Genomic DNA, 14,534 nt, shown 5'->3' with positions numbered 1-14,534 from the left:
TAAATTAGATGTAAAGCAGTTGGTATAAGTCCTGGCATGTAGTAGGTACACAGTAACAAGAAAATCATTTTAATTTTCCTACTATTGAAGTCTTCCTCAAAGTTACAAAGTTTACTTTCAAATGGTACCTAACTGTCCTGGGTGCCTAGTTGGATTAGTCGGTTAAGCATCCAACTTCAGTTCAGGTTACGATCTCATGGTTCATGAGTTCGAGCCTCATATCGGGTTCTTTGCTACCAGAACAGAGCCTGCTTCAGATCCTCTGTACCCTTCTCTGTGCCCCTCCCCCACTGGTTCGTTCTCTCTCTCTCTCTCAAAATAAATAAATAACCTTAAGAAAAGAGCAAATGGTGCTTAATTGTCCTAATTCATCATACTCTGTAATCTTGATGAAAACAGCTTATTTGAAAAGCACATAATTAAACACTTAGTAATGCCCTTAGTACACCCAGCTCTTCACACACATAGTCATAGCCCAAACATCTTTCATCAACCATTTGCAACGCATGCAATTTGTTTACCTTGAAGAAACAGAGCTCTCTGTAAGAGCCTTATAGAATACAAATCCATGTAGTGTTGACTAGTTCATAATACCTAAGCTATCTTTTTGTGTACAATTATATAAGTTGGCACTGCCACGGAAATTCCACAGCTAGCCAGAATTACAAATATTCTAAATTTTCACAAGAAATATATGACAGTATATATTTCATCTTTCATACTAATTCAATATGGAAGAAAGGGCTAAAAAACTGTCATTTCACAGTCTATCCAATTTTTTCCTTAGTATGTAAACAATAACAGTAAGTAAAATATAATGGCATTTCTGAGGTACCTGGGTGACTCAGTTGGTTAAGCATCTGACTCTTGGTTCAGGTCAGGTCATGATTTCATGGTTTCTGATACTGAACCCTGCAGAGGGCTCAGAGCTGTCAGTGAAGGATTCTCTCTCTCCCTCTCTTTCTGCCTGCCCCTCACCTACTCTCATGCTCGCTCGCTCACTCTCTCACACACAAAATAAACTTTTAAAAAATGTACTTTCTAAATCAGTTTCTCCAGCTATGTAGTGAAAACAATTTTAATTGCTGAGTAACTGTTATTCATGGATTTTCTAAGTTTGCTCCTTTCTCTTACTATGCTAATTTTAAATGAATAAATCATCACTAAACTAAATTTATACTGGCTTAAAGAAATCTTAAGGTTACAGGTATACTGTAGTGTCCCAAAAGTCTTACCATCACAACATCTAAATTATGTAATTTTTTAAAACTTCAAATATATGTAAATTTAAGGGAAAATGAATAAATATAATTAGGGAAATTCCAAGAACTGGGACCTAACTTTTCTTAATGGAATATGGGTACACTGTCTCCATTTTTCTCTAATAATCTCTGATGCCAACTGATGAAGAGAGAAGAAAGATAGTTTATCTTCTCAAAAGCCTTGTGTATGTGTCCTACTAGGCTCTTTCCTGCCTAATAATCAAGGTTTATAAATGCCTCAAAGTCATCTCTCAGGAAAATAGATGTGAAACACATATGGAAATAAAAGCTAAACTAAAATATTGTTCACTTATTTAAAAGAAATGTGTGTATTCCACATACTGCTAGTTTGGTATTTCTAAAACTCTTTACCCTTTTCTTCATTATTTAAGAAGATAGATTTATTTTCTGTTTTTCTTCTCAGTGTTATTCAGAAATTAAAAGGCTAAACTGTCCTAACATAAAAGCCAACAAAATGCAGATAAACGGGGCCTGGGTGGCTCAGTTGGTTGAGCATTCGGCTTCGGCTCAGGTCATGATCTTGAGGTTTGTGAATTTGAACCTTGCATCGGGATCTGTGCTGACAGCTCAGAGCCTGGAGCCTGCTTCAGATTCTGTGTCTCCCTCTCTCTCTTTGCCCCTCCCCTGCTCATATTCTGTCTCTCTCTCTCTCTCAAAAATAAATATTTAAAAAATCTTAAGTGCAAATAAAATTTCTAAAAAATGTCATTTTTGGGATTGAATGAGTAATTTTGGTTGACTCACTAGTCTTTTTTTTTTTTTTTAATAGAGAGTGCATGAGTGGGAAAGAAGGGCAGTGGGAGAGACAGACAGAATCTTAAGCAGGCTCCATGCTCAACCCAGAACCCAACACAGGGCTCTATCCCAAGACCCTGGGATCATGACCTAAGCTGAAATCAACAGTCAGATGCTCAAATGACTGAGCCACCCAGGGGCCTCTCAAACTTTAAGATTTTAAAAACCAAAAATAAATTTTTCTCCCTTTCATCTTTCTGAGATAATAAAGTCCTAGCTAAGTAAAAATGAAAGTAAAACAAAAAGCAAAAGTTAAGCAAAGACCGAAGAAAGAATATGCCAGATATTCCAGATAATTCCAGGTAGCAAGTCTCCGAAAGAAAACATTATGCAAGGGCGCCTGGGTGGCTTAGTCGGTTAAGCGTCCGACTTTCGCTTAGGTCATGATCTCGCGGTTCGTGGGTTCAAGCCCCGCATCGGGCTCTGTGCTGACTGCCAGCTCAGAGCCTGGAGCCTATTTCAGAGTCTGTATCTCCTTCTCTCTCTGACACTCCCCTGCTCATGCTGTCTCTCTCTCTCTCTCCTAGAAATAAATAAAAATATTAAAAAAAAAAAAGAAGAAGAAAACATTATCCAAACCTATATCCTAAACCGTTCTCCAATTTTCTTATTTGAAACTTATAATATCCCTTTTCCTGGTTGTCACCAAAATTACAGAGCAAATAAATGGTTGTAATGGATGAAAATATATTTCAGTCAAAGAGACTGGAGATGTAACTCTGCTGAGAAGCAACCTTCCTTGAATTCACCAAATATTGATTGAGCATTTAGTAAGCACTTAGCAATGTGCTAGGTATTAGTATCAGAGTAAAAAATAATAAAATGTAGTCCTTGCAAGCTTCCTTTGTGAAGGAGGCAAAGAAACTAAAAATCATAATAAATGTGATAAGTGCTATTATATATAAACAGGCTGCTTAACAAGGCAAAAAATGGGATTAAATGCAAATGTGGGAGGTGGAATCAAGGAAGCTGTCTCAAAAAGATGACATGTGAGTTCAATGTTAAAGAATAAAAAATATCAGTAAAAGGGAAAGGAGAACAGTTTCCAAGATAAGAGAACAGAATGAGCTCAGAATATACTCAGCTGTATAAAATTGCACTATACATTCACTGAGCTACCACCAGTTTTTTATAGGCTAAAGATCAGTTATGAATGTGGAGTAGACAGGCACAAAGCTAGAGACAGGCAAAGGGGAGATCATTAAGGACCCTCTATGGTAAACTGAGGAGTCTGAAGTTTATCTTGAAGGTTATGTGGAGCCACAGAAAGATGTTAAACTAGAGAGCTAAAAGTAACATCTGCCTTTCAGAATGATTAACTTAACAACAATACAGGGAAATTATCAAGAAGAAAAGGCCACTCGTGGGAAGCCCAATACTAATAGTAATAAAGGCACAAAGTTATCAGGGCTTGAACTGAGGCAATGGCAAAAACAAAAAAAGTAGACGAGATCATTTCAAAACAGATTTAGGAGGCAAAAATTACTACACATGAAAAATGACTAGATATAAAGGGTGAAAAAGAAAGAGAAGTCATATACTCACACAGGAAGGGGATATGGAAATAGAAATAAGTCTGAGAACAAAGATATTGCATTCACTTTGGAGCAAGTTCAATTTAGGAGCCTTAGAGCTGAGAGAAAAGGTCTGGATTAGCTAGCAGTGAAGTGTCAAAGAACACACACACACACACACACACACACACACACTGTAAAAACCAAATTAGAATCTTACTGAGACTTTTAACTTCATACTGTATTTTAATTTCATGAACACATAAGGAAATTCTTTTACTTATATATTCATTTTTGCCTTTTTTAAAAGAAGTATCCTCCTTTAAAATTAATGTATAATACAACATTCAGATGATTTGATAGAGTTCTATTTTTACTTTTAAAATAATTGTGTTGAACGTTATTAGTTTTGGGGTGCCTAAGTGCCTTAGTCAGTTGAGCATCCAACTTCGGCCCAGCTCTTGATCTCATGGTTCACAAGTTCGAGTCCCATTTCGGGGTCTGTACTGACAGCTCAGAACCTGGAGCCTGTTTTGGATTCTGGGTCTCCCTCTCTCTCTGTCCCTCCCAGCTTGCACTCTGTCTGTATGTCTGTCTATCTCTCTCTCTCAAAAATAAATAGAAACATTAAAAAAAAAAAGAAATCTATCAGTTTTTATCTGGACTTGGCTGAAGCACTTATATATTACAGACCATATAATTAAAGCACTACCTAGCTAATGACAAATTATTCTAATTAAAAGCAAAGTACTTCCCTCAAAACATTCATTTAAGGGTTAAAACTGTAAGTGGAAATACATTAAAAATATTATGTTACAGATCACAAATTCCCAGAGCTAATTCCCACTTTGAGCCCCAAATTCCATACACAATTCCTTTAAAAAATATAAAACAAAACTGGTCTTATTTATAAAATTAAACTAGATATTTATTATTAAAAATCTAGGGGTATTATTTTAATTATCACCTCTTTCATTTGAAAATGCACATAAAATACAAAGTTAAAAGTGGTAAGGATGTATATTAAACAATATTTAATAGGTAAGTTAAAGACGCAGAAAATAAAAAATAAACTATTAGTTCTCTCAATTCTGTCAACACATAAATAGATATATATACCTTTACTTTCTCCATCTTTAACATACCTTTCATAAATTATTTAATCTAAGTCCTTACCTATCTATCTATATATCTTCATTTTATATCATAAATGAGTCTATAAGAATATGTGTATGTGAATCAAATTATAAAGTAATATAAATATATTGATAATTGGTTTTCAAAACAATTCCATGTCAAATTACTTAATGAAATGCAAAAGTACTGTTAACTTTGTAAACTGAGATTGTCAGCTTTAAGATTTGCTTTAGAGTGGGGCATACCTGTATATGCAGATTTTCTTAAAAATCATTTCCAACAATCTTAACAATTTTAAGATTATTGGAGTTTTATTATTTCAAATGCGGTAAGTTGAACAAAATCAATACTGAACAACATACCTTTTAGATAAATTAAGGCTTTGGTGAAGAGGTTCTAATTTTTGACATGTCTCTAGGCTGTCAACAGATGTCGAAGGCAATGAGTCTGATTGCACCTTGTTGGCATCACATAAATTATCATCGTTTCTAGGTAGGGTCTTTCTGAATTTTCGTCCTAAATCCGTCCATAGGACATTCGTCAACACAACTCTGAGTTGCCTGTTACACACATAAATAATTAACACATAAAGTACTAAACAGTATATATTATACGAATTAATCACAAACTATATCAAAAGAAAACCTCCAGGAATTCTTGATTTCAGTTCTTCAAGCAATTAACTAGAGTGGTAAATAAGTAAAATATTTGCTTAACATTCTCAAATATATATTAAAAAGTAAAGCCTATTTCACTTATATTGGAATTTTCTTCAGAATCCTGTCTGGTACACTAGAACTATGGCCACACACATGTATAGCTGTTGGGAGTCCTGGTAACTCATCTGCACCTATTTACACTTTCAGTGAAACCATTGTACACATCTGCATATTTTATTACAAAGGCAACCACTTTCTACAACGTAAATGTGTTTTGTTTTAGCATTTGTTAATTTGGAAAGCATTATTAAAACTAAAGGTGAAACTACAGCCTTACTACAACTACATAGTCTTTGTCTTCATAATCTTAAGATATAGACTTAATTTTACCTTATTTCTACAAATAGATCAATTTAAAGCATTTACTTTTACTGTACCTATACCCTTTTGATAAGCAAAACATAAATGCAAGCAGCACCAGCTTTCTGTCTCATTACATTTTGGCCATTACTCATTCAATGTATCTTTTGCTGGTAATATTTGAAGAGCTGTGTTCAGCTCTGGAACCAGAGAATAGTTCTTGCGTAGTCTGGATAGGCTACCAAGTGGACTTGAGTCCATGTCAAATGAGAAATATCTTAAAGAATTGGAAATGTTTCATCAAAAGAGTGTCTGTTCTATTTTATCTATAAAACTGTCCTATAACCAGTTTTAGGGATTCTTTTATTTTTTAATGTTTTTTTATTTTTGAGAGAGAAAGAGACAAAGCACAAGCAAGGAAGGGGCTGAGAGGGAGACACAGAATCCCAAGCAGGCTCCAGGCTCTGAGTTGTTGGCACAGAGCCTGACATGTGGCTTGAACCCACTAACTGTGGGCTCATGACCTGAACCAAAGTCAGATGCCTAACCAGCTGAGCCACCCAGGCATCCCAAGGGATTGTTTGCTTAACAAAAGTAAGATGGTGCCTGCGTGGCCCAGTTGGTTAATCATTCAACTCGATTTAGGCTCAGGTTATAATCTCGCAGTTTGTGAGTTTGAGGCCTGCGTCAGGCTCTGTCTTGACAGTACAGAGCCTACTTGGGATTTGCACTCTCCTTCTATCTCTCTGCGCTCCCAGCTTCCATGTGCATGCATGTGCTCTCTCTCTCTCTCAAAAAAAAAATCTAAAAACTTTAAATTAAATAAATAAATAAATAAATAAAGACTTCAGAAAGAGGGGCATCTAGCTGGCTCAGTAGGTGAAACACGCAACTCTTGATCAAATGGTTATGAGTTTGAGTTCCACATTGGATGTAGAAATTACTTAAAAATAAAATGNCCCTCTCTCTCTGACCCTCCCCTGCTCACGCTGTCTCTCTCTCTCTCTCCTAGAAATAAAAAATTTAAAATAAAATAAAATAAAATAAATAAATAAATAAAATCAAAGGGGCACCTGGGTGGCTCAGTAGGTTAAGGGGACAACTTCAGTTTAGGTCATGATCTCATAGTTCATGAGTTCAAGTCCCATTTTGGGCTCGCTGCTGTCAGTATATAGCCCACTTCAGATNCACGTACATGCACTCTCCTTCCCTGTCTCTCAAAAATAAACATAAAAAAATTAAAAATTAAATAAAATAAATTACATTAAATTTAAAAAATTAAAGAGGGGCACCTGAGTGGTTCAGTCTGTTAAGTGTCTGACTTCAGTTCAGGTCATGATCTTACAGTTCATGAGTTTGAGCCCCTATCTGGCTAATTGCTGTCAGCCCAGAGCCTGCTTCAGATCTTCTGTCCCCCTTTGTCTCTGCCCCTTCCCTATTCACAGTCTCTCTCAAAAATAAACACTTTTTAAAAAATTTTTTTTGATGTTTTATTTATTTCTGAGAGAGAGAGAGACAGCATGAGCAGGGGAGGGTCAGANCGGACGCTTAACCGACTAAGCCACCCAGGCGCCCCAAAAATAAAATATTTTAAAAAAGAGACTGTTACAAAACAGAAGGCAAAGTGTTCAAATATTTTAAAGATAAAACAGATCTTGGGGCGCCTAGTTGGTTCAGTTGGTTAAAGCATATGACTCCTGATTTTTGGGGGTCTGAAGTTTAAGCCTCACACTGGCCTAGAGCTTACTTTNCAAACCCACAAACTGTGAGATCATGACCTGAGCTGAAGTCGAATGCTTAACCGACTGAGCCACCCAGGTGTCCTCAAAAATAAATACTTTTTAAAAATTAAGATAAGGGCACCTGGGTGTCTCAGTAGGTTAGGTGTCCAACTTCGGCTCAGGTCATGATCTCACAGTTCATGGGTTTGAGCCCCTCATCAGGCTCTGCGCTGAACTCTTGTTCAGAGCCTGGAGCCTGCTTCAGATTCTGTATCTCCTTCTCTCTCTGCCCCTCCCTGCTCATGCTCTGCCTCACTCTGTCTCTCAAAAAAAATAAACGTAAAAAAAAATTTAAAAATTAAGATAAAATCAATCTCAAAGATATCACTAGTATGCAGCAGCCACTTAGAGCTATACTTTCAGACTATCTGTAAAGAGGTGGTACAAGTCTTCAGGGAACCTCCATAAAATACAATGAACTCCAAATAAATAATGAAGAGATGAGTGATATTTCTATGAATAAATAATAGTAATTCATTCTTCATTCAACAAATACTTACCAAATACCTTCTAGCAAAACAACTGTACTAGCAAAATCTGGAGATACATCAATGAACAAGATGGTTACAGTGCCTGATGGGCTCACATTCTAGAGAAGAATTACCCAATTCACTAATTATAATTGTAATAAAAGATAAGAAGTTAAAGTACAGATGCTGCACTTCTTCTGACATAAGTCAGGGGAAGTTTTACTGAGAATATGACCTTTGAGCTGAAGCCAGACACTATCCAAAATAAACAGGTGGAAAATAAAGAGTGGTCCAAAAGGGGGTACAAAATGCAAATACTCTGGTATGAGTAAAGCTTGCTGAAGAAAATCAAAGGACTTACCAGGTTCAAGTGCTCAGACTGATGAGGAAATGTGTAAAAGATAAGGATGGGTAGTTAAGCAGGACCGATGAACTATTATTAATGATTTGAGATTTTATGTCAAAAACAATAGAAATCCATTTGCTTTTACAAGAGAATGATGAGCTCACAGCTGCACTATTGATCTCTAATGAAGAATGAAATGGGAAGCACTAAGGGTAAGGATAATAAAAATATATTTAGAGATGTCACAGTGACTTTATTTAGTTTACTGGAATGGTGGGAGCAAAAACCAGAATACAATGGGATGCGTAAATGGAAAAGCTGTGTTAAGTTTAAGTGCCTAAGGAAGAGGTCAACAGAATAGGAGAGGTTGAAGATATAGGAGACAGGATAATTCACACAGTAAACCTTTTAAGAAATGGTATAATAAGAGCTAATATCTATTGAACATACACTATATACCAGGCACTATACTAATGATTTTACAATGATTTACCTTATTTAACCTCACAAACTACTCTATGAGGTACAATGGTAATTCTCCTGCAATTAAGACCACGATAGAATGATTTAAGCTCAAAGTAAAATGGGTGAGTAGTCAAAGTGGGATCCAAAACTATACACTCTCAACTCTATTGCCAGCACTCTTAACTGCTCCACCATGCTAGTTTATGATAGAAGAAGAGGCACTCCTTTCCTTCTTCCAGGAAATAGAAGAAATCAAGATCACCTTTTCTTTTCTTTTTAATTTTTTTAAATGTTTTATTTATTTCTGAGAGAGAGAGCGAGCGAGCAGGGGAGGGTCAGAGAGCTAGCTGTCCAGGCTCTGAGCTAGCTGTCAGCACAGAGCCCAATGCAGGGCTCAAACCCACGAACCATGAGATCATGACCTGAGCCAAAGTCAGACACTTAACCGACTGAGCCACCCAGGCGTCCCTCGAGATCACCTTTTCAAAATGATAGAAAAGGTAAAGGAACAAAGGCTTGAGAAGAGAAAGATCTCAAACCATGGTGGAGAGGGGGAACACAAGGTGACTAGAGAAACACAGTAGGATTACCTTGCTATATATTGCAAGGAATGCAGTGAGATTAATAATCATGAATTTATAATGCCACAAACAGACTGTTTTGTGATTTTTTTTCCAGCAATGCCCAGCCTTAGTGTCAGCCCAATGAAAACAAGATAATTAAGTTCACAGGCAATTATTAACTACAGAAGAGAAAGGCATCTTCATAATAAAGCAATCTTAACCAAATGATCAAATGTAGAACCACCAAAAGTGGGACAAGCAGACACTATGTATCCTCTGATATGATGCAGTAAGCAAATGACAGCAGCTATTACGTATTCTTGCCAAAAATGTAATGTGAACCTAATCCATAAGGACAAACTCAGACAAATCATAAAAATCTAGAACACAGGACATTATCTAAGACAACTGGCCTAAACTCTTCAAAAAAGTCAATGACATGATTTTTAATAAAAGGCACAGGCAAGGGTATTCTAAGATTAAGAGCCTACGGAGATTTAATAACCAAAATACATGATGCATAAACTTCAATTTGATTCTAGATTTAAAATTTTTTAATGTTTATTTATTTTCGAGAGAGAGTGCGCACGAACAAATGGGGAAGGGGCAGAGAGAGAGGGAGAGAGAAACTGAAGCAGGCTCCAGGCTCCAAGCTATTAGCACACAGCCCGACATGGGGCTCAGACTCACAAACCATGAGTTCATGACCCGAGCCAAAGTCCGACACTTAACCGACTGAGCCACACAGGTGCCCCACTAAATTTTAAAAAGTATTAAAATAAAAAACATTTTAGGGACATTTAGTGAATTCTGATTGATTCTAGACTTCATATTAGGAGGATAAAATGAGATTACTGTTAATTTTCTTCACAAAATATTGCAGCATTAGATAAAAGAAATGTCCTTGTTCTTAGGAAATGTAGGTTGAAGTATTTAGAGGTGAAATGCCATGATGCAATTTACATTCAAATGGTTCTGGGGAAAATGTGTACCATATTCCTATTTACATGTGCATATGTGATATATACTTACATACACATATGAAGAGACTGAAAGAAGGCCTAACAACTGGTGAATCTAGATGAAGAATATATATGAATGTTTGTTATGCTCTTGACAAAATAATCCCATGTCTGGAATCGAATAACAAGAAACGTATGAAACACAGGGAGAAGTTTTATGCACAAAGATATTCATGACAGTGTACTTTATAAAAGTAGCAAACTAAAAGCAAGCTGTTTCTACCCAGAAACAGCAGAATGGTTAAGTAAGCCAGGATAAATCCACTTAATGAAATGTTACTTATTAGTCTCTTAAAGTCTTATACTTTAAATTTTAAGGGTGGTTTGCTCTCTCTGTTTTCTTTTTTCTACTTGTCTTTCTGTTTTCTATACAAAGCAAGTACTATTCATATGAAAAGAAAGGTCAACTAATTAATTTTTTTAAAGAATGGTCAACTGAGCCTGGGTGGCTCAGTTGGTCAAGCAACTGACTTTGGCTCAGGTCATGATCTCGTGGTTCATGAGTTCTAGTCCCACATAGGGTGAGCTCCAGACCCACTTTGGATGAGCCCAAGCCCCTCTTCAGGTGAGCTGGATCCCCACTTTGGGTGAACACAAGCCCCGCTTCAGGTGAGCTTGAATCCTGCTCTGGGTAAGCATGAACCCCACTTAAGGTAAAAAAACAAAAAACACAGAAGCCCCACTTTGAGTGAGCCCTGCTTCTCTCTCTCTCTGTGCCCCTGGTGGGATTCTCTCTCTCCCTCTGCTCCTCTCTCACTCATGCCCTCTCTCTCTAAAAAAACAAAAAGAAAAAGAAAAAAAAAGAGAAAAGAATGGTAAATAATTCAGGTTTACCTATCCAAAATATCAGTTGACTAGTGAATATGTATTTTTTAGATTCAGGAAATTAGACTTATTCATTTAAAATATTTTACAAATGTACAACCTAAAATTCTAAATAATAAAATAAAAATACAAAATCTTGAGGATATATAAGGTTTACTTTTGGTCTAACAGGTACTGAAAACTAGTAATTTGCTTAATTATTTGAAAAACTATATTTCAATGGTAATTGTAATAATTTTAAATATGAAAATATCCAATGCTGGAAAAAGCCTTTTTTCTGTTCACCCAGACCAATTAAAAATTTGTGTCGGAAAATACCAAACTATTGCCGATTTTACTGATTATTCTAAAAACGTAACTCTAATGAAAAAGACAATTTGGATTCTCTGGAGGAAATTTCATGTTTACATATTTGGCCTTATTATAATTTGGCTGACTAATCACAGCTAAAGCACAAGTCAGCAATTTTTCCCCAAAATAATAAAGTAAAAAATGTTTAATTTCTACATTCAAATGCCATAAGATTTCTATGGATACTGGAATAGAAACTTAAGAGTAAGGGACAACATTCAAAACATGCAAAATAAAATCTAAACTTTTTATTTTGGAAACTATGCTTAGGTAGAAATACTATACAAAAGAAAGAAAGGAACGAACGAACGAAGGAACAAAGGAAGAAAGAAAGAAAAGAGAAGAGAAAGAGAGAGGGAGGGAGGAACAAAGGAAGTCAAGAGACAGGTTCTTTTTTTTTTTCTTTTCTTTTTTCTTTTAAGAAACAGAGTGCGAGTGAGCTTGGGAAAGGGCGGAGGGAGAGAGAGAATCTTAAGCAGCCTCCACATTCAGCATAGAGTCTGACTCAGTGCTTGATCCAATGTCCCTGGGACCGTAACCTGAGCTGAAATCAAGAGTCAGATGCTTAACCAACTGAGTCATCCAGGTGCCCTTCCTTTACTCTCCTTTAAAAGGAACTGTCAGGGGTGCCTGGTTCAGTCAGGTCGGTGTCTGACTCTTCATTTCGACTCAGGTCATGATCCCACGGTTAGTGGGTTGGAGCCTCACAGGGGCTCTGCCCTGACAGTGCAGAAACTGCTTGGGTTCTCTCTCTCCTTTCCTCTCTGCCCCTGCTGCCCCTTTGAAATAAATAAACAAACTTTAAATAAATGAAAAATAAAAAAATAAAGGAGAGAAAAAGAGTTATAATTGCACAGGTGCAAGAGAACTTCTGGAGAGTTTTCTATTTTGTACCTGAATGGTGGTTACTTAAGTATAATTTAACTTATAAAAGATTTTTACATTATAATAACTAATTTATTAAATTGTTTACTTTTTATTCACCTTTTTGGTAAATGTGTTACATTTCACAGTAAAAATAAAGAAGAGAGAACAGCTAACCCACATTATATACCATCTAACCCCACATTATATACCATTTTTGCTAAAGTACTTGCCAGGCTTTTTAGAAACATATAATTATCTGTTTACAAAATATCCCCCTCTAAGATGTCAACCATTATACTACTAATTATTTATGGTTGACCTTTGAACAAAATAGGTTTGAAATGTGCAGTTCCTCTTATATGAGGATTATTTTTTGGATAAATACAGTACAGTACTGTAAATGTGTTTTCCCTTTCCTTATGATTTTCCTAATGATACTGTCTTTTCTCAAGCATATCATATTGTAAGAATACAGTATATGATATATATAGCATACAAAATATGTGTTAACTATTTATGTCATCAGTAAACAATTGGCTATTAGTAGTTCAGTTTTTGGAGAGTCAAAAGTTTAATGTAGGGATGCATGGGTGGCTCAGTCAGTTGAGCATCTGACTTTACCTCAGGTCATGATCTCATGGTTCGTTAGTTCGAGACTCACATTGGGCTTTGCACTGACAGCTCAGAGCCTGAAGTCTGCTTCAGATTCTCTGTCTCCTTCCTTCTATGCCCCTCCCCTGCTACACTCTGTCTCTCGAAAATAAATAAACATTAAAATATATACATATATATTTTTAAAAAAGAAAGTTAAATGCAGATTTTCAACTGAGCAGGGGCTGGAACCACTAAACCCCAAGTTGTTCAAGGATCAAATGTAATTTCATTTACAAGAGAAAACATCACTGATCTATGTCTCAGAATCTAAAAAATATCATTCCTAAAAATAAAAAACTATACTATATTTCTTCTAGTGTACTATTTTATACACTGGAAAACCTCTAATTGTAGGAAAACTCATAACCACAACAGAAAAAAAAATCAATTTTTTGCCTATGAACAAAACACATATATTAGGTTTTCTAAAAAAGTTCAAATTTAGTTATAATTTTCAACAAAAGCAGTTTATTCAATGAATACATAAGTATGAGTTAAATATATAACTTGTCTAAATAAATTGAGGAATCAGAAAAAGTAACCACTCCTCAAAACTTGGGAGTCCTGGAGCGCCTGGGTGGCTCAGTCTATTGAGTGTCTGTCCAACCTCCCCTCAGGTCGTGATCTCACAGTTGTTGAGTCTGAGTCCCACATCGGGCTCACTGCTATCAGTGCAGAGTTTGCTTTGGATCTTCTGTCTTCCTCTCTCTTCCCTTCACCCATTCTCTTGGAGTCCTGTTTTTTGGTTCTGGCAACTAACCAGAATAAAAGCAGTATTTTAATTTCTTTTTCCATCATTTAATTGAGAGCATCTCTTGTCCTTCAAAAATAATGGGTATAGGAAATCAGAGTATGTCACCCCAAAATATGTCACTGTGGCACAACAAGGACTGATTTGAAGTGAAGAAAGCTGAGAAACAGCATTTGCCCAAAAAGAAAAAAAAAACAAACAAACAACTCTGTCCACTCACCATTTGTCTAAATGTAGGCTTAGACAATTCATTGCTAGAAATTCTTATGAGATCAGAGATGGAATCTATATCATAAGCTTAAACCTTATTTTCACTAGATTTCCCCATATATTTACTTTCTCACAGTTTGCCATCCTTGGAAGGCTCAAGCCTTATCTAAAAATTTTTGTAATCTTTGTTAGACACTACAAGTTGTAGCTACCCCTTTGGGTTACTCATCACATAATTTCTCCCTCATATATGCACGTTGGATGTGTTAGGAAACTGTTTTTTCTCTATGAAATCTGTATTTTGTCAGTCTAATTTGCAAGGCCTCAGTCAGAGAACCAAGGAGGATAGAGGGAAAAAGCTTTGTCACTACACAAAGTATTTGGATACTTCACAAGAAAAATATATATGAATGGCCAACATACATGTGAAAAGATACTCTATATTATTTATCATGTCTTTCTGGTCTTAAAAAAAAAAGGT

The 14,534-nt window shown here is 36.0% G+C and overlaps 1 protein-coding gene across 4 annotated transcripts in view; it reads right to left on the bottom strand.

The window, feature by feature from the left end:
• Positions 1–14,534, bottom strand: part of SENP7 (SUMO specific peptidase 7) — a 151,778-nt gene that overhangs the window by 74,256 nt on the left and 62,988 nt on the right. For 2 of the 4 annotated variants that reach the window (XM_077774893.1, XM_077774894.1), the window contains one exon: positions 5,092–5,289. The exons of the other annotated variants lie outside the window; for them this stretch is intronic. In XM_077774893.1, the coding sequence (XP_077631019.1) occupies positions 5,092–5,289 (198 nt within the window). The remainder of the gene's footprint in view (positions 1–5,091; positions 5,290–14,534) is intronic. 4 annotated transcript variants of the gene reach the window in all.

This window comes from Crocuta crocuta, unplaced genomic scaffold, assembly GCF_008692635.1.
Source record: "Crocuta crocuta isolate KB4526 unplaced genomic scaffold, BGI_CrCroc_1.0 scaffold6, whole genome shotgun sequence".
In the NCBI taxonomy this organism is placed as follows: Eukaryota; Metazoa; Chordata; class Mammalia; order Carnivora; family Hyaenidae; genus Crocuta; species Crocuta crocuta.
This window is presented reverse-complemented; position numbering and strand designations above follow the sequence as displayed.